Source organism: Anopheles bellator, chromosome 2 (assembly GCF_943735745.2).
Source record: "Anopheles bellator chromosome 2, idAnoBellAS_SP24_06.2, whole genome shotgun sequence".
NCBI lineage: Eukaryota > Metazoa > Arthropoda > Insecta > Diptera > Culicidae > Anopheles > Anopheles bellator.
The window spans coordinates 12,911,332-12,932,289 of NC_071286.1; the positions used below are offsets into that span (position 1 = coordinate 12,911,332).

Here is a 20,958-nt window from a genome sequence, read left to right on the forward strand (position 1 = left end):
ACATGAAAAAACATGGAAAAGATAAACGAAACGGGGGGGGGGGATAAACATTTGACAAACAGACAAACTCTCCGGCCGATCCCAGTGGATCGGGGGCAAACCCGAGACCTCAAAACGTGGATGTTCGGGAGATCCATTCCAGGGGTCCTGGTAAACTGGACGAGCTAAGAAACGCGCTGGCTGCCGGTTGCTCTCATGACATGTCGTGCCCACCGGAGCCTAGCGAGACACATACGCACGGCACGATCCTTAGTGGCGCACGTGACGTGCATTAGAATCCTTCTTTTCCGCTGTGTTGTTGTTAGTGCTAACCCCGGACCCCGAACATAGCCCGTAGCTTCGTAGCCACTGAATGCCTTTCCACTGACCTTACCTCATCTTCTTGTTTCTTGTCCATTCAACAGCCTAGCGTTAGGCGAGGGCAGCATCGTCGGATCAGGGTGTACTTTGTCCTCGGAACTCGCCCAAACACAGTGCGCACCGTCCAATAGGGTCCGCCCCTAGCCTGGGAGTCAGTCCCGCGACTGACGGCGGTTCGGTGAGGATCAGCTCACCGGGAATCAGGCACACACCGAGCGCGGGGTCCGCGACCCAGTAAGAGCGCCGAGTCGCCCCGATGCACGTCGAGAGTATGGTCAACTGCAAGATGAGCGGCCAGCACAACGATTCGGTCGAGGTGGAAAGTCTGCTGATGGGCCCGTGCTGGAACCAGTCGACGAGCGTCACCGATCAGTACCTACTCGACGGCCACAAGCTGCTGCTCGAGGCCGACCTGGACTCGCTGCCGAGCGATGGCGAGACGCAGAAGAGCTCGATGGACGTGCTGGAGAACCTGCTGCTCAGTTCGACCGGTGGCCCGGGTGGCCCGGGCGGCCCGACCATCACCAGCAACTCGAACGGCCACGGGAACGGTGGCACTGGCGGTGGTCCCGGTGGTGGAGGCGGCGGAGGGCTCGGCGGAGACCTGAAGCCGCTGCCGTCGTTCACCTCGTTCAACACCGGCCACCTGTCGATCAATGGGATCTCCGGCTACCACTACACGGCGATCGCGCAGCGGCTGCCGGAGGAGAACAACAACTACGCGCAGAACTCGTACTCGCAGGGAAGCGCCAATGCGGGCCCCGGGGCCGGTGCCACCTCCACCGGCACCGGCACCGGTTCGGCGACGTCCGCCGGAAGCGATAACAACATCGTGTCCTCGACCTCCACCTGTCTGCCGGACTCGGTGCTCAACCCGCCCGAGGTCGATGGCGGTGGCGCGAGCGTCAGCCACTGCCACAGCCTGCAGAACGTGAAGCTCTTCGCCGACGGTTCCATCGATGACGGGGGTGGTGGCGGTGGTGGAGGGGGTGGCGGCGGTGGAGGTGGTAAGATCTTTAGTGCGCCCGCCGACAGCTGCGCGATGACCGGACCCGACTCGGTGTCCGGGGCGCGGATATTCGTCGACACGAAGGAGCTGTCGGAGTATGATATGAGCTCGATCGAGGACATCGCGGCCATCATCGGGTCGGCGATCGCGGACACGACCGTGCCGAGCTCGAAGGTGGAGAAGGAGGACGGCAACGATACGCGCGACTCGTGGATGGACCTGGACGCGTGGATCGAGGGCACCTGCACCGGGGTGCCGGACGCGAAGCTGATCGTGTCGCAGCAGGACTCGCTCAGCGAGCTCATCCTCCCCCACTCGCCCGTCTGCTCGCACGGCACCTCGTCCACCAACACCAGCACCACCACCACCACCTCCACGCTGCAGAGCCTGTTGACGCACGGCTACATGCCGCTCCTGCAGAATCGCCTCCAGAACGGGCCACCGGTGAAGCTAGAGGCGCCCAGTTCAACCTCGGCGTACTGCGGTGACCTCATCTCGACCTCCACTAGTCCCCCCGGCTCGGTCGTCTCGACCTCCACCGACCACAGCCTCATCCTGAACGGACGGTACCTGCAGCAGACAACCCACCAGCCACCGACCCACCACCAGCATCACCAGCACCACCAACAGCACCAGCAGCAGCACCACGGTGGCGGAGGACTCCACCACGCCCACCACCACCAAAACCCCCACAATCACCACAACCACCACCACCATAACCACCACAACAACCATCACAACCACGGTGGGTTTGGGGGGCTGGCGATCGGCCAGAAACCGGACGGTCTCTGCAGTCCGGAGCTCCCCGGAGGTCCTCTGGGCAACTTCCCGCACACCACCACCAACAACAGCAGCAACAGCAACAACAACAGTAGCAGTACCTCCAACGGCAACGGCCACGCGTCGTCCTCGGCCTCCAACTCGTCGTCCTCATCCACCTCCTCGTCCTCGTCGACGTCCAGTTCGTCGAGCGCCAGCAACTCGCCGACGACACCAAAAAGCAAGCGGCGCGGCCACGGCACCAAACAGCAACAGCAGCAGCAGCAACAGCAGCAGCAGCAGCAGAAGCTCCAGCACGGGTTAGTCGGCCAGCAGGCCGGTCCCACGTTACACGCCCAGCAACACCAGCAACAGCAACAGCAACAACACCATCAACAACAGCTGAGTGCCCAGTCGCAGCAGGCGGCGGCCCTCAGCTTCCAGGCGGCCAACGATCTCAGCGGGCTCCTCGGCAAGGAGAAGCCGGTGCACCGGTGCAACATCTGCAACCGGGGCTTCCTCAACAAGAGCAACATCAAGGTGCACCTGCGGACGCACACGGGCGAGAAGCCGTTCCGGTGCGAGGTCTGCGCCAAGGCGTTCCGCCAGAAGGCGCACCTCATCAAGCACCAGCAGATCCACAAGCGGATCGGCCGGGACTGACCACCGCCACCGTCGCCGCCGTAGCGTATTTAGTGACACACTCGTACCTCAGAGGCCGCCGCGTGGAGCCGGCCCGCCCTATTTGCGTCCTATTTATTATTTCCCTCCGCCGGGGTTCCTTGTGTATCCTTACTGGGGGCCCGGTTCCCGTTGTTGATCGTCTATTTATTCGCGTCGGGAACACGGGAACAGTGTGGGGAAAGTTTACTTGTTGCTAGTTCCCCCGCGAACCCCCCGCTCAACCCTTGTGTAGATTATTTCCCCCCGCACTCCACTGGGTCTGGCCTCCCCGCCGAACGACGCCATTGCTCCAGCTACCCGTTGGAAGACTCTCCTGGGCGATTCCTGGGCAAAGCAGCAGACAGACAGAGAGGTAGGATCCAGGAGTAGGCAACGCTAGGAACAAGGACAAACCAGGAGTCAGGAGAAAGAGGAGGTTTAGGGGGGCCAAAGAGCGGACAATCGTTCTCCAAACCACAGCGGCCTGGACCGGAACCGGCACTCTGACTATTGGGATTGGCCATAAGGTGAGGGAGCGCGTGGCCCAGGTCCTGGCGTCGGAACCGTCCTTTCTGCCCGGTCGCCAGGACGTGTAAGTACCCGCGATGTGGGGCTGTAACAAGTGTAATTAACAGTGAAGAGCTTAGGGAGCGCGCTTGAATGAGCGACCCCGACCGAGAGAGAGAGAGAGAGAGAGAGAGCAAAGGCCACCGCCGTCGAAGAAGAAGCGTGCGAAGAACAAAATATGTGCAATTTTTAACTTTAATCATATCGGATCCTTTAGCGTGGTGCGTGGTCAACACTATCGTAGAGCGTAACGTTTGTTGTTGCTGATGAGTAAAACACACTCTCCCTGATGTAACTATTTTCACCTTTTCTCGGCACCCTTGCCACCATCCTAGGCCCCCACGGTTCCCAAGCTTCCCCCCAACCCGGGGGTTCGATCCTTCGGGGTCGGAGCCCTTCCCTTTACGGCACAGCGGCCCTTCTACGCTTCTTCATTATTGTGTAACATGTTAATGTATTTTTAGATACATAGATTCGTTCGTTTGTAAAATAAACCTCTCTACGCGCGTGTATGTAGCGTAAAGTGTACAGCGTAGCGTGTATGCCGATAGCAAGAGAGAACGAGAGAGGGAGAGAGGGAGAGAGAGAGAGTTGCTAGGGACTCGATCAGTCTGTGCTGATGGGCGGCCTGTGTACGAATATATATATATAATATAACTAAACTAATACAAATCGTTCTGTTTCGGAGAGAGAGCCAGCCGGGAGCGCATCGAGCGACGGTTCAATACTCTTAGGTTCACCTGTTACTGCTGTTGGGTTGGGCCAGCGGACTCGACTCGAAGTTTTTGGAGATTAATTGAGGCGAAGATTGGCGCGCTAGGTTTAACCATTGGTCGAGCGAGCTGTCAGCGGCCACCGTTCGGGCGGTATTGATTGAATAAACTCATGTGGATCATGTTGTTGATCGTGTTTGATTAAAAACAAAACCTTTACCTCACTTTACTTACTTCATTCCACCGTACAGCTGACAACAGACCTTGCTCGTTAAGCCAATCAAATCTGGGCACAAGATGGCCATTGTATTATGCAAAAAGGCTCCGTCGCTCCGTTTAGTCGCGTTACCGAACGCAGAAAGGAAAGAAAATGGCGACACACGTGCACCAAACCGAACCGGCCCGACCCCGAAAACAAAACGGTTGCACCAAAGCCCCCAAACTGCATAATTCGTGCGGACCACTTTATGGCCACCCAATTCCATCGTCGAAAGACCGAAAATTCGGAAAATTGGAGCAATCCCAGCGGCGCGCGCGCCCGCTCGCCTTTTATTGGTGCGATCTGTTTTTCCGCGTCCGCCCAACGGGGAGAGTGGAGCCTCCTTGCAATTAGCCACCATGGCCATCGTGTGTCGCTATAAAAGAGATTAAAAATTAGTGGCTTATGGTGGCCCGATGCGGTGGAAAATCGAAGCGAACGAAAGAAAACCCCGCAAGCAACGGGGGCCAGGCCGGCCTTACCGGAATTGGTTTAATTGGAAACGCGCAAACGCAAGCGAGATTGAGGCAACCGCAGCAGCGCGCACCTTGCGCGATCTGATTGGCCCGCGACGGAGCGAAAGAAAAAGGAAAACGTTGGCCGCAAATTATTGCTATCCACTGGCTGTCGTTGATCATTGTGATTGCACCCAGGGGCCCCCGTGATCGTCACCGTCGTTACGATGCCGTGGACACTTGCGACAGTACCACACACCCCTTGCCGTGTATCACCGAAATCACCGTCCCCAAATCAATCGTAATAAACCCACCGGCCGATCAATGTCCTCGGCGCCCAGAGCCACCCAGATCGCCCGATGATTATCACCCGCGACAGAGGGTGGTCGTTTGGCGGCTAACGATAGGGCATTGCGCGGTCATCATTAGAAGACCACGCCAATTACGCCGCGCTACGAAAGACTTCAATGCACGGGTAAGCGACGAAAGGCTGCCTCTCTTTTTCCGGTTCCCCAAACCGGTCGATTGACCAAACACTCAAGAATGACTGGTATTAGGACTGGGACTCACCTTCCCGACTTCCCGTTCCGCTCTTTCGTGGTTGGAAATCTGACTCTCGTTTTGGCGCTAATTTTCTCCACATTCGATCGCGATCGCGACTACGACGACGAAAAGTTTCACTTTTGCCGATCGACCGATAGGACGGCCCTGATACGGCCGGTCCGGTGTCAGTCACCTCCTCCGCGGAGCGGCGCTTCCGTACCGATCGGTTCGAGTTTGATCCCATCGACGTACGTCGGTGACAAATCCGTCACTCACGACCGGTCAATAATGACCGGTCATTATCGAGGGCGTTAGGGAAGTGATTGACAAATTAGCGACTCCCGCCGCATGGACCCTTTTCGGCACTCCGTTCCCTCGTCCGTCGTGGTGCTCACCGGCGCCACGATCGCATTAGAAATTGCTCGCTACAGTGCTTTATGTTACACACGATCATAAACGTGTAGCAGCCCGTGGCCACCGGGGCCACCCGTTTTTTTTACAGCGTCCCCGGCCGATCCAATCTCAATCATTACATCGGCCCCGGTGTGGCTGCACACCGAGCTCCGATTGACCGCATCGCGCCCCGTTGAGGAAGTGGAGCAATTTCCAGAGGTACGAAGAAAAACTTCGACCATACCACGGTAACGAATGTGAAATAAATATCTCTCGCTCTCTCGCGCTCCGCGCTCTTTCCTTCCTGCCCGGCCACTCTAATGAGTCGAAACCGATTCGAATCACTGACCATACCGTGCCCAGTGCGCTCAGATTTCCTAAATAATCTTAACCCCGATTTTCTTCACTCTTCCACGTCTCTTCGTCTCGGGCTTGCGACCGCAACCAGTACGGAGCCCTGCAGTACGGAGGGTCTAAGCGTTTTTCTTTTTGCTGGTTCCCCCCTTCGCCCCTTCCCGGCACTAGCAAATTGACCCAAATTCGACTATTTCATCCGATTCAGTAATTCATTTACGGCCGCGGTGCACGGCGCGCAAACCTTACTCGTAATCGGGTAAGTAGCTGGAAAATAACGCGGGCTGGAAAAATGGTGTCTTACCGAATTAGACGCTCGATCGGAGGGGACGGCCGCCGCCGGAACTGGAAGCCGGAAGTTTGGCGTTTTTTTACGTGGAGAAAAGTGCCACCATTTCGAACGCAACAACCGTGCGCTCGGCTCGGAACCTCGGAGTGGGAAACTTTTTCGCATGAACAAACCCTGCCCAAACTAACGCCAATTTATGCCCAAAGGGACTGACTTTTGGCTAATCCGAAAAGTCGATCGTTTTTGGTACAGTAAATCACAGGAAGGAAGTGTTTTAGGATTATAGGGGGAAGATCATATATAGTTTTTTTAGTCTAACATAGGTCCAATAACCATTAGAGTTCAATGAGTTCAGAATACAAATTATTAGTCTACAGCGTTAACGTATAAATCCAAGAAGTATTTATTTTCAACTGAAGAGGCTTCAAGCTACAAACCAGATTTTTGTCATAACATTTGGACCTTTTTACTCGCTAGGCAGTACTCTGAAAATGGCCAGAGATCTATTAAATCCTTGTCGGAAATTGCCAAAATATAGAAAATTACACCCATCAAGATAACGGTTTCCATTTGCTTCAGAATGCACTCCAAAAACAGTTCATTGTCTGCACGAAGAGCGTCTGATGTAAATAACGGAAGTTTATTATTGTATCATTTAATAATTGAAGTTATACCTCAACAAGCGAATGTGATCGATTCGAATTTCGTATTAATTGATTCACAGACCTTGCCCATAGGGGTTATTTTCCACAAGGGTTATTACCAAGAAATCATTCTCCAAATTTGTATCCAAAACAAAAACTTTGATAATAAACCGGAAAATCTTACCTTAATATCCGATAAAACCCGTGGTTCACTTCAAAATAGAATGTTGAATAAATGTGCTTGACTGCTCGAAAGTTGATACGAGCGGGAAAAAGTAATAGAAGCCCCATTATTGACTGACCCACGGAATTGTTGCTATCCTTTAGACGATCATAACATAGTGTCCTACAAATCACGCGTTGGTGTCTCCGTGTGTCTGTGTCTGTGTCTCGATTGTTTAGCAACCTCCTGGGGAGCAAATTGCATCCCCACCCTGTCGCCTGTCGAACCTCGGCATCCAGCGTCTAGACTCGCCGATGGAATCGATTTTTATTATGTAAATGTTCCTGTCTCTTGCGCACCGTCAATTGTGCAAGGGCCGGACTCCCACCTACGGTGCCCACCCGGCCAGCATCAACCGGCATGTTTGATAGTGCAACACACACGCAGAAACACACATATAATGTCGTTGCCCCGGCCCCGGCATGGCATCTGGCACGACCGCCGAGACGTTGTTATGCCCACAACAGCGTCGATGCTTAGACAAACAGAGGGTCCCTGGCCGGGCAACAAAGGCAACCCCGGCGACTTGACGGAAACAAATTTATCACAATTCTACACGCATTCGAGCCCCCACGCGAAACACCGCGACCCGCAACGACCAACAGCGACAGAACTGTGATCCTCAATTTCAGGCTCAAGCCTTTCCGGCGGTGACGTTTGGTGGCCTGGCGAAAGAAAATAATGGCGGATGGTACAGCACACACGGAACGATCCCCTTTTTTGTTTGGATAAGTAGAGGATAATCACGCAAAGTGCCCGGAACCGAGACGGGGAAAAGGGATGCCCCGTCCGATAAGCCGCGCAGCTCAAGCTATGCCAACAAAACATAATTTCTAACGCACCATCGGAATCCGTGGTTCGCACAATTAGAACTAATAATTTCTCCATTACCGCCGGGGTTCAGCTTCAATCAGCTTCGCCGGCAAAATGGACCGGGCGGGGTGGCTCCCCGGCCCAGTTCCTGTGGGACGCCTTTCTTTTTTTTTCGGGGCAGTTTGTTGAAACAATGCTCCACCCAGCCCAGGATTCCCAGCCCATTCCAGACACGCAAACGCAGAACTTTACCAGGCCAGCGATCCGCGGGTGGCCGCGTGTTCGTTCCGTGCATCATGCAATCTGCGATCTGCACTCGGCGAGAAGACGGCCCGCAATCGAATTGCATAAATTGTGTCACTCGATTTAATTGCTAATGCGTCGCCATCGCCACGGCCACTCCGGGTACATCGGGCACGCCATGTCGCCCGGAACCGATCACGCCTCTCACGTCTCCATTATCCAATTTGTTTGCTCGCGCTCGCGCCACATGTTTCGCGGTCCATGTTGCGGGCCGAGCCTCTCGCCGGGGTCGCCAGGGTCGAGTCGGTGGTCCACGGTTCCCAGGGGGCCAGGGGGGGTGGGGCCGAGGGGATGGGTGCCGTTACCCGCCCATTTCGCCGGACCACTTCGGGTACGTTCCTTTCATGCCATGCGTTAACCACTCGGTGCTCAAGTGGCGAACCATGCGTCGATTGCGATCAACATAAGGAGTTTAAAATGTTTATTTTTTACGATGAAGAAAATTCTAAATTTATCAGCCAAAGTACGTTAACGCGTCTCGAGACAAATAAATAGACTTCATCTATGCGTTCGAGGGACATTAACTTTCTCCTCACGACAATTAAATTCCCCAACCTGGAAGCTAATTTTGACGAGGTGGCCAGTCCAAGTAGAAACCTTGCTCAACAAAATGTGATTATAAAATGTAAAACATTTAATTAAAGTGCAGTCCAAAATTGGCTGAAGTAAAATCAAACCCAAGAGCTGCGCACCGAAGGGTTACCGTCGCGATTGGTATTCAAAGCAACGCATCGTGTCGCACGAGCCAACCCGCGGGCAACAACCGACCGACTAGGGGGCCACGACGTAAGATACAGATTCAATAAAAGTATATGGCTAGTAAATATCAACCTCTCGCTCTCACACGGGCGCGATCACCGAGTTCAAGACCCACCCCGAGCAGGCTGACCACAATGGGAAAATGGCCGTGATAATGAAAATTTCGCGTTCAACTCGCGGCTCGACCGGAGAGTACGCTCTTGGCGGTGTGTCACGGTCAGTGTCACTCCGGGGACCGTGAGTGACGAGCCGAGCCGAGCCGAGTGAATGGCGAATGGCCAGAGCAGACGGACAGGCGCAGCGACCCGCGCTAACGGCGAGATGCTCACCTTGCCGAGTGCGCGCTGCGTGATTGTGCATTGATTTTATTTATTTCGCATTTGACGTACTTTTTCGCACATTTAGCGGTGATTGACCGGCGCCATCGGGGTTTGCTGAAAGGGCACTTTGAGGCAGTTTTATTGGGGCGCATTAGAGAGGCCTCGAGACCTCGAGACAGCCTGAGGGGGCAGACGGGCAGTGCCGAGTGGTATGTGGGCAAATTTAATCAAACATCTCTCCGTGCAGGCTGCAGAGTGGCCACCGAGCCACATTCCTTTGGCCGCAGCCGCACTTTGAAGTGTACCGCCCGCCACTAGGAGGAAAGCGATAAGTGGATCCTCGATTTGTTTCTGCGCCTGCGATTTGTGCGGAGCAACGCAAGCCCATTGTTTTGTGGGGTTCTAAAGCAATAAAATTATGGCTTTCAACTTTATATTGTTAAATTTAAGTGAGCATTACGAATCAAATATTTTTGTTGTTATCGATAATTACTATACTATTTATGATGCCTCTGGTTACAATTTATGTATTTGCTTCGAAAAATTTGCTTATGCTCAAATTCTCTCTTTAGTGATGACAATAACATTCGACTCTATAATGATCTGTCTGGCTCATCTCTCATATTAAGCTACTGACCCCTTGATTTTTTAGGCATTTTGACTGTGCATTAGAAAAAGATATGATCACGTAGAAAGTAACGTACGAATATGTTAAATAGCTTACGAATTTTGCAACATTAACCTGATTATGGAACATGATTCCTTTCGCTACACATTGCCCATACTTATTTAGAAATAAGTATGAATAAGTCTTAAAAATAAGTAAAAAACAAGTATAAAAAATAAGGCCATTTGGATTTATTTCAGAATTTCGTATTTAAACTAGATCACTCTACGTACTTGTTTTGTTAATCTTAGAGAAACAGACAGGCCCATATTTTTATAGCCTTAAGTGTTTCTTGCGCTGAAGTTCATAGACTATTACTAATAATACGTAACAAGAGCTACAAAGAAAATGTCAATAACCTTAAGCAAATAATTTGAAAATCAATGAAAAAATTAGTAAACATAAAAATTAAATTATCAAAGAAGATCAATTAAATCAGTCAACGGATCAGCGCATCATCATTAGATGAAGAATTGTAATGTTCGCTGCAGCCCCACCTAGGCACGTCGTGACGTCGTAACCAACATTGTTCCTGCTCGATGGCCCCTAGCATTCCAACTAACCCAGGGACCTGCCAGGCGACGGATTATTTGCGGATCACCTCCCCAGTTCCCAGTGCTGAAGAGTTTTTCGGGGCCTCCGGAATCGGGGTCACAGCACGTGGCGCACTGGCGAAACACCACACGGCCAAGCCCCCCCACCAGGTGGAGACAGGTACCTAGGGACACGAGGGCCTACAAGTGACGAGCCAAACGCCATCCTCCGGGATGCATCTTCAGACGCTCCGGGAGAATTCCGGGAACGGAACCGAAAAGACAACACAACAACGGCACCAGAAATAGAAAGACACACACAAGACGCCCGAATGTTGAGGAATTTTAAAAGCCCGTTCGTTGTGACAGACCGACCAACGACGGCGGGGCCGCGTAGTTGCAAATGGCTCGTAAAGATAAGTTTGTTGACCAGCCGAGACCCGACGGATCGTGCGGACCCGTGTCATGCGGGTCATGCTCGTCCACGGCCCGAGTCGTGCGCTGAACAGCAAGTGGCCACCTGAGCCCGAAGCATCTGCGCCCGCGCGCGCGCGAGGATCACTATTAGTCACCAACAGAGGGTGACAGACTTTTTACTTCGCAGGGAAGCCATTTTCACGATCGACCCCGGCAAACTGTTACATTACGGGATAGTTGGCCAACTGACCAAACGGTGATAAAATGTTGATATGTGTTTATGCCTTTCCTTCAACGGTTAACGGCCACCTAACCCCTGTTCGGTACCATATGGATGGTTGACAACGGCGAAGAAGCCACTCGATTGGGGCAATAGAGGATGCTAATTGTGTTGAATTCCAAATTCCTGAATTCCATTCTTCTGTGGCACGATCGCCAAACTACAGACTATTACCTCCAGCTCCGCGCAATAACTAGCCAGTTTAAACGATGTTGAAGAAAACGGCCAATTTACGGAATGGCCACGTTGTTCCACCGCCGGAACCCCATTTGGCACCACCATTGGCCCCGATGCACCGGGTCGGGTTAATGCGCGGTTATGCTGTGTGCTATTTGCGATCGGTGGTCGGTGGCCCCCTCCGGTTGGGGTTGAGTATGTTTAATTGTTGCCTTCCCGTCAGATTGCGGCACCGATCGCGCGGAACTCGGGCCGACCGACCGATTGCTATCATTTCTCGGAGCGTAGTTCAGTATGTAGAGCCTATCGCGGAGGGTCATTAGATCGAAAGTAGCACCCCGGTTGTGGTCTGTTTTGTCGTCGTTGATCCGCACGCGAATCGGCATTGATTTGTTAGAAATTTGTAAAAATAAACTCCGACAGGTTCCAACTATAGGACGGAGCTCTCGGGCCGATTATTGTACGCTCGCTTAGCACGTCATCGCCGCACGTAGCGTCAGATGGGTTGGGCCAGTACAATCAGGGCTCAAATTCCCAATCAAGCGCGTTGATTGCGCCGCTAAGCTTATTCCATAAAATGCGCGATGCCACGTACCGCGTACGGGATCCACGGGAAGACGGTTCGCTAGATTAATGCATGTTCCCAGCCTCATAGTGTCACAGTCCAGGGAGCGATGGGAACCCCCGGCCAGCACGGCCCGGAATATGCAAAGCAACCAAAGGCAGTACCGTAATGCCGCGAGTCAGGCACCAGGCCCTGACGATCAACCTGTACCTCCCTGCTTGGGAGTGTGATGTGCGCCACGCAACAGAAGACAGCTCAGCCATCAATAGAGGCATCTATTTGGAGGGAAATTACTATCTGATTTCCATCGGCGTTTGGGTCTCGTTCGGAATCCCGGCCCGGACGAGAATGCATCGCATAGGTTCATGCCTTTTCACACCTCCGCCATTTTATTGGTCCGCCGATCGCCGATGGCCCCTCGAACCTCGAGGGTCGCTCGAGCTAAGGTGTCCAAGAATTTTAATATCTTTCCTGTGGGCCGGCCAATCGATTGGAGCCCCCTGAGCATACTGAGTCACTCTCAGTTTTCCGAAACAACCCGCAAGGTCTGTTGGCCAGACACCTGCAACACCCATCAGCAGCCAAGATTAAGGCCTTCCTAACCTCAACCAGAGTCCGGCACTCGCCTAATGGTGCCAATTTGTCGGGAAAAGCGTGTAAGACCCGAGAGCGAGGAAATGGTGCACTCGTCGGCCACTCACGTCACTGTGCGCGGCGAGGGTAAGTTCCCTTTCTTTCTGCTGTGGTACCCCCCCGGGGAACAGTATGCCCCATTAAACACCCTCTAAACGAGCGCTAAGGAGTCCACTTTAATCAATTTTAATTGCTATTCAAAAAAATAATTTACCCACTACACGGCCTCGCCACAACAACCTGGGAACTACGGCTTTCCGGCTTTGGGGCAGCCGAGGGAGGCTAGACCGTGGACCACTCGTCCACGGTACAAGATAGGGGCACTCCAAAACGATCGCTACGAAGTCGCGGGCCAGAGAGAGAGAGAACGAACGATGGAACAATAAAGGAGGACCCCAAAAACCAGTGCAGCCCAAAACGTGGTCCCGGCCTTGTTGGATCCGAGCGTTGGTCTAGGCCACCGCCGTACCACCGAGTCGCCCACCATCGCGGCACATAAAAAATAATGATAGTAACATGAAGTAACAAACCGAAGAAAGGGAAACATCCCAAACGGGGGGTTCCGTCCGTAGGGTCCGTAATCTCTGGCTCGGAATCTACGACCGACCGGCAGCATCCCCGGCAGCGACGGCGAAAACGTGGGAGACTGGCCGCGGGCTCGTGAAAAGATGTGTGCTGGGGTCCTCCGTTTGTCTCTGTATGTGTGGGGGTCCCGAGCGGGGCGCACCCGGAAAGCGGAACACTAAAAGAACACCGAAGGACCGACACAGAGCTCACAATAAAATCCCGACAAGCCCGAATCCCCGAAAACTGGCCACCCGGTGCCACGGGTGAGATGCGCTGAAGCTGGTGGTGGTGGTGGTGCTGCTGCTCCCCACGGGCCTCATGGAGTCGGCGCAGTCGTGCCCCTTCCAAGACACCTCCCGCCCAAGATCTTGGACTTCGCCTTGGACTTGGACTTGGCTGTGGTCCAACCGTCATTTCTCTCTCACTCGCTCACTCTATGTGTCATCGGCTATCTCTTTCGTCCCCGTCGGGGTCTCTCTCTCTCTCTCTCCGCAGGTCCCCCGGCGCACTGGTCCTACCAGTTTGCACCGTGGAGTGGAACCACGGCACCGTACGAAAGCCGCTTATGGCTCCGGCTCCGACCACAAACCGACCCCGAGCGGCTTGGCAAGCCGAAGCCGAAGGGAAAAAGTGTGCCATAACCTAAATTTCTTCTTTCCTTCATTTCTCTTTCCATTTGGCGTTCGCGCGGCCCCGTGGCAGAAGCGCACCCCACCAACTCCAGCGCTGGAACTGGAGGTCTGGGTCTAGGCCACGGGGGCCGCGTCAAAGTATATGGGACTACGCGGGCGAGTTACTCGCGGTCCGCGAACTCGAACTCGCGCCCCAAACCGGAGTGTCTTCACTCGAGCCCGCGCGCGCGTTATCGTGCGTCGACTAGGTTGTTCAATAAGTCGAAAGAAAAGTCCTTTTCCATCAATTAGTACAGTAGAAAGATGGGTTGGACGTGATCGTACAGGCCCTTGAAGAAGATTCCCGTCAAGGACCCCTAATTGCAACAACACCTGAAACCGTAGGAAGAAAAAAGGATATCGGATCGGGAAATGGTCGAGAGACTGAAAGAGATTTAGTTGAAGCCCTAGCCCTCTCATTGGACAGTGTAGGCAATATTTTAACTCAAGTCTTCTTCAAATGATAACACCTTTGGGAGCATGCTTTGGATCCCTTCCAGTCTTCCGAGGGATGGAATTCATAGATTGGAACCCTGTTGGACGGCAAAACTTACTGAACAGCCTGGTACACTCCCCAGGCCAGGCCTCGGACGCCAACGCCAAAACTGGTTACAATGGGCCAACGCAGGAGGCAATTTGAATGCGGAACCCAGACCCCGGTGCCCCGAGCTCCAGCTCACAACTCGTTTCAACTTAACGACCTCTGGCGCGCCCGGGGGCGCGAATAAAGCCGGGGCGCACGGTCAGCCTTTTTTCGGGAGACCCTTGCGTTCCCTTTTTTGGGCACTTGGACCACGGCGTCCCCCCCCGCGTGCTGGTGCTCAATCATCATCGCGCCTCGTGTCCAGCCCGAACGCTGGTGTCCACAGCGGACTCTAACCTTTGGCCACTGCCAAGCCGCTCGCCGCTGGGCCCCGCTCGGGAAGGGTATGATTTGAAAAATGATGCCCACCTCCTCTCGGGGCGCGGAGTCTGCTGGGTCCCCCTCTGTTCCTGACACACCCGCGGTTCCCGCTATCAGGGAGGGGGCCGCGCAATCTGTCGCCGGGGACCAACACACGAAGGCTTCCGCCTTCGATAATAATGAAATTCCGGACGATAATGAAATATTAGCCAGCGCGCTGTGGGGGCGGTGCGTGTGGTTCGGTTCCACAATGATCAGAGGCACTGGCCAGCTCCGCCTCCCGCCCACCCCGACACGGGCGAAACAATGCCCAGCGCGTTTGTTTACCCGCCCGCCGATGGTGCCACTCCAAACAACGTCACAACATCTTGTGGGGACCCATCGGGTGTACTGGGTGGGTGTGGCGGCACTCGAGATCACTGTAATCGTGTTCTTGGTCTTCGCGTGGCCATCGGAAAGACATCCCGTCCGATCGGTTGCGTGGCGGACCTCGGACTTCGACAGCTTATCATTAGGTTCTGAGGGACCGGGTCTCCCGGCTTTCGGCCATAATGTGGGTCACCCGTCAAAGCAGCGGCTGGCCAGACGGCACCCGGAACACCCGTCCTGCCGGCACATTCTAATTCGGCCCTCCCGAGCCCGGCCAAAACAACAATCGAACTCGTGCGCCGCGAACGTGAACCGTGGTCCTCCGCTCCGATCGATCGAGTTCTTTGTCTGCTGTGACAGTTTATTAACACTTGTGGCCACCCTTTTTCCTACCTCGAAGGGGCCTGTGGCCGAAATACCGGCGACTGTGATTTGGAAACGTCATACATCATCGGCAGTCGACATGTTTCACACCATTTGACAGGCGGTCGGCGCGTTGCCCGGCCGAGACATCGCCTCGGGCAGAAGCGTGATCTGGGGAACCGCGTCCGCTGGGACTCCTTAATCAGTTTATCTTACAAACACATACGCACACACGTCCCAGAGGTTATCCTAACGGTGCCCGTTTGGCACGGGCACGGTTTCGTGGAGTTATTCCAAATTTAGAAGCAGAAAGAATGTTTAATTGAGCAGGACCAACGTGACCAAGGTGTCGAAGGTGCCCGGCCCGCGCGAACTCTTTTTGCATCCCGGCCAGGGCACTTTTTTGGTTTATTTTTCTTTATATTGCCGCTCATAATTGGATTAGGGAATTCGGAACTGTAGTTTTTGGGACTCTCGGAATGGTATGAGAAGTTTTGATGAGAAGTTTTTGGCGAAGACTTTGATCGTTGCTCATCAATCTCAATCATCAATAGCGACTACGATGAGATGACACTCTCACCAAACGCGCTGTCAAAAATTCATAAAAATAAAAAATTTAATAAAATTTCGCCACACATTTGTTGTCGTTTGTTCGGACCCCTACCCTGCCTACAGTCCTTTTGGACTGGACTGTTTCGTGGATAAATTTTCATAAGAAATAGGTACCATTCTGCCTTTAGGTATCTTCAGGGAATCAACTCGCTCTGGAGACTTGTGGCTGTACCGAGCTTGAACAATAAACACTAAATGGAAACAGTGGTATTTTGGAAACAATATAAACGATCATTGCCACCAACATGATTACCTTGTGACCAGCCTCTAAACAGAATACGCTTTACATTGAATATCGTCGTTCGACGCCAATGCGCCAATAATTAAATATTATCATTAAATATATTAAAGAGTCAATTAATTGAATGTATAAATTGGAGCATCACATTAGTGACATTTTTCAACTCTGTGAACCATCCTTAAATATTCGATGTACGGAGTAAAATTGATTTACGTTGATCCTGTAAAAATAAAATACTAAATCAACTGAGATCGACCAGACTTTAGTTCATAAATCAAATTGATGGAACTATAGGTATTGATTAACATCAAAGTCATCAAAAACATTAAACAAACTAAGGCGGGCGGTAATACTAATCGAAATCAGTGCATCTGCTTCACATTGCATCGTATGTTGGTTAAATGTGAGATTAAAACAAATGTGTTTCCAAAACGTCAAATAAATATGACAACTTTATTTCTCCGTTCTTTCCAACACACGCCAATGTTTAACCATCTCGACGGCGTGCATACTTCGGGCAGGCTGTTGAATTATTTTATGAACAACATCACTATTGTACATTCAATATTTTCTCATTAAACCCGACCGGAGTACCTGACCCTGAAGTCCCATCGCCGCACTGGGCGAAAACGAATAAAACCCAAATTTAACATCATTAGCTTTAAATGGTACTTGAACTCGAATACTCAATCGAATCAATCGGCCGATCGTCCGTTGCTTCGACGGCACCGCACGGCAGGTTTGATTTGGGCCCGTGCAAAATTTTTCACCCAAAATTAACCCCCACTTTCGGCCCGCGGGGCGATGGGTGGTGCGGCAAATTGGACATGCAGATTTAACCCCTGCCGGTGCGCAATCATTTACATACCGGCCGGCCGACCGAGTGGCCACCGTACCACTCGTAATCGCATCGCAGGCCTTCGGCCTAATCCTAATTGCAATCATACCGGGCCGGCCAGCCGGCCAGCAACTGGCCACGAAGCTGACCTCAAAAGGGGGCGCCGAGCGCCTCTCGAGAGCCATTGGGAGTCTGGGGCACAGATGCTCTCTTCTGTTTTCCCAACTTCCACCGCAGCGGCAGCAGCAGGGGAATAATTACTCCTGGAGTTGCTCCTTACGCCCGAAAAAAAAACCTATCCAAACTGTCTAACACCTAGACATTGACGGTGTGCTCTGGGGCGATGTGAAGTGCGAGGTGATCGCGAAAATCTAATCGATTCCGGTGATGAGGGCCACCGATGGACTCGGCTGGCGGCGGCTCCATGGCGTCCTGGCTGGCTATCGCGTGCCCAGATGGACGGAAAACCCGCAAAACAATGCACGCTCTGACCCAGAAAGTCGGTCTGGAGACAGCGCACTATTGATCCTCCAGTCCGACTCCGACGAACCGATTGACACTGACAGCACAATCGCACGCATCCTCGACGTCAGTGCGCAAAAAGTATACGCGTGTCGCCGAGGCCGCCAGTAGATCGTCTTGGGGTCGCTCGGCGTACCGAAACGGTATCGGCCAGACGGAGCCACACGCGAAGGACTCCATCGCCATCGCTTCTATCGCTATCTCTGGAGACTTCAAAAATGCCTCGATAATTTCACCTCAATCAAAACGATCGCCCCCGGGGCCACGGTCGGCGCGATCGAAGGTGAACTTATGTGGCATTCCGCGCTCTGGAGCTGGAGGAGGGCATTCGTTTATGTTCCGTTTGTTTTTCGTTCCCGTCCGGGCACGAGCCCGGGCGGCACAATCGCTGACCGTGGCCGCCGGTCAATTTTGCCGGTGGCGCCCGGTCCCGTCGGTCATGATCATGGTCGGTGGCGGCCAACGATCAATTTATGGCCATACTGGTTCGCAATGGCTCACCATTAAGAGCGGCGACATAGTCCCCGGCCGACTGCCCGGGATTGTGGGACAGTCAAATAGCGGTGCAGGATGTGTTTACTTTCAATCGACGAGCCCCGAACCGCACGCTCGCGGGGGATAATCAATCAAACGGAGGTCATTCCGGTGGGGACGCATATTTTTTTATGAACCACACATTAATGGGGTTTAAAATGTTTGTTTAAATTGAACGCTGATTCATATAAACTTTGGAGTCGACATGCGAAAGTCTTCAGTATGTCGACAAGTCGACATGCCTAATTTGAGTAATTGACAGTTTGTAAACAAAGTGTGTCCATCCTACTAGAGCCTCGATACTGATTAAAAGCTCCAAATATAATATAAACTAATCCCCAATTAATTAATAAATTAACTCCTTTTGATTATTCTTAAATCCCTATTCCGCAGTGCAGCGTTGTGCAAATTCAGGTCAAACGAAGAAGACATTCCGGGCGACTCTTCAAATTAAATGATAGCCCCAAGATATCGTTAATCAAACGAAGCATGCCGCGTTTGTCAACAAATATTCTTCGGCCCCCGTGGTGGACTGGCAAAAGAACCGCTGGTGGTCCCAGGGTGATGATGAGACCCGCTGCTCCCATTCATCGCCCGCGCCGCGTGTCACTGTCTAACGTGCGGCCCGCTGGCAAAGGAACCTTCCTGTGGCCCCCAAGATTTATTAGCCACACGAGGCGCTCATCATAAGCCGGCCGTCGGGGTCGTTTGTCGGTCCGTCGTCCGACCCCGGGAGACAAACCGCCGCTGAGCCATTGTGGCCGCCCCATCGGTCGCCCGCTTTCTGGAACACGTGTAACCAATTGGCTTTGCAACAACAACGAGACGAAATAAAAAAAATAACAGGAACGAAGCTGTGTCGAGCCCGACGAGCTATCAACGGCGAAGCGCAACATACTCCGAAGACGTGAAACGTTGCGTCAACATTGTAGCCGACAACCGAGCCCACAATGGGCCGCGTCTGGGTGGTGGTGGTGGTGTGTCTAGTTCCTCAAATGCGTTGGAAGGACAATGAGCGGTCCAAAGTGGTCCAAAGCGGAGCCAGCCAGCCAGCCAGCCAGCCAGCGGTGTCCAGCGCCGGGTGTGCGGGTAGTCTGCGGCATGCTAATCACTGACACCGTTTGGAGGGCCTCTCTGGAAGAACTCACGGCGCACAGAATGGCCGGCCTCGGCCCTGGCAGTGGACGTGCATAGTGTGTATAACAAGAAACGGCCCACCCGGACCCCGTGAGGGTCGGGAGGCGAGCTGGAGCTGGAGCAGCGGTTGGGTAAAGTGTCAACCTACGACGGGGTGTCAATTACTGGGACCCCCAGGAACACGAGCCCTCCACTGTGCTTTGTGCGCTCCGTGGCTGGTATGCGGAATTCGTCGTGCTTCGGTTGCAAGTAGGTCTTCGCCACGCGAATTGGCTCGGCGGCAGAAGGTGTGGTTCTGCCGGGGACCCCTCTGCCAATTATTGAGCTGCAACTAAACGTGTTATCCGTTACGAACCGTGGAGCCAGGCAGAAGGGTAACCGCGGACGGGGATGCATTCTACTAGAACCATTAGAAGGTATTATCCGATGGCCCTCTTTCAATAAACCGAAAAACATTCTAAAGAGTTCAGCTTCTATTCTGTTTTAGTGAGTTGCGAAAATGGCGCGCCATCAAAACCGCAGATCAAAACGGTATGCTTTCCTGTGGCTGCTCCATTGTAGAAACTTCCGTCCACTTCCCCTTTGCTGCCGTCAGCGAAGAGACAAAAAATTGGCACAAACCGCACAAAAAACCCATCGCCATACACAATCGCCACTAATCAGCCGTAGCGGTACACTGATGGCTACTCCTCTACGACTATACTCTCCTGGCGCCCGTGATCCTGACACGCAAAGATCGCCAATGGCCAAATACGGGCCACGTCTCGGTGCCTATTTTCGCGGTGCCCCCCTTACTAGATAAATATTCTCGCATTTCTAATTAATTATGTACGACAATTTGAATCGCTTTCCTTGGCGTTCCCGGCTTTACGGTCGGCCAGAGCTTTTTCGGCGCCGCTCGTGTGCGTCATTAGTCATTCTTCAATCAGTCTCTGATTAGGCCCGTGAAGCCAACCAGGCGCACGCCGTAGGAAACTCCGGACGGGCCGGACTCGACTCAAAACGGACGGCTTCACGGCACCGAGATGCCCATTTTAACGGTCGATAGCAAGATTAATTTACTCACTTAAGACACGCCGTTGGACACGTATAGTGGCCCTCCCCCGAAAGTGTCAGTGCCAGAGTGAATCAGTGCCAGATGGGCGATGAGTTTCGACATTATTTGTAAAAATTGTCAGTTCCTTCTTTTAATGCTGTTTCAATGCTACATCTTCAACTACTCTTTCAATTCTTCAAATAAATTTTCCCCATTCAATTAAATTCATTCCAAAACATTATAATGTTCAGTTCCGATGTTAAAGTAAAACCCCACCCGTGAGCCATTTGATCCGATGCCGCGCCCGCACGATCGAGGTGAGAAATTATGACAGAGCAGGAAAAATCGATCGGCACGCAAGGCACTGGGCCCGAACTGCAAAAGTGCAACCAGTTGGCCGAAATGGGCGATCGCCGAATGCTTCTGAGCGCCTGCGAGCAGCCTTCACGGGTGCTGGGATGTTGCC

The 20,958-nt window shown here is 52.9% G+C and overlaps 1 protein-coding gene across 1 annotated transcript; it reads left to right on the forward strand.

Moving 5' to 3' along the window:
- The first annotated feature begins 616 nt into the window (after nt 1–616).
- LOC131210719 (ichor) lies at nt 617–2,791 on the forward strand. The gene is made up of 3 exons (XM_058204002.1): nt 617–1,945; nt 2,078–2,222; nt 2,328–2,791. The coding sequence occupies exons 1-3, from the start codon at nt 617–619 to the stop codon at nt 2,789–2,791; spliced, it is 1,938 nt and encodes a 645-aa protein (XP_058059985.1).
- The last annotated feature ends 18,167 nt before the right edge of the window (nt 2,792–20,958 follow it).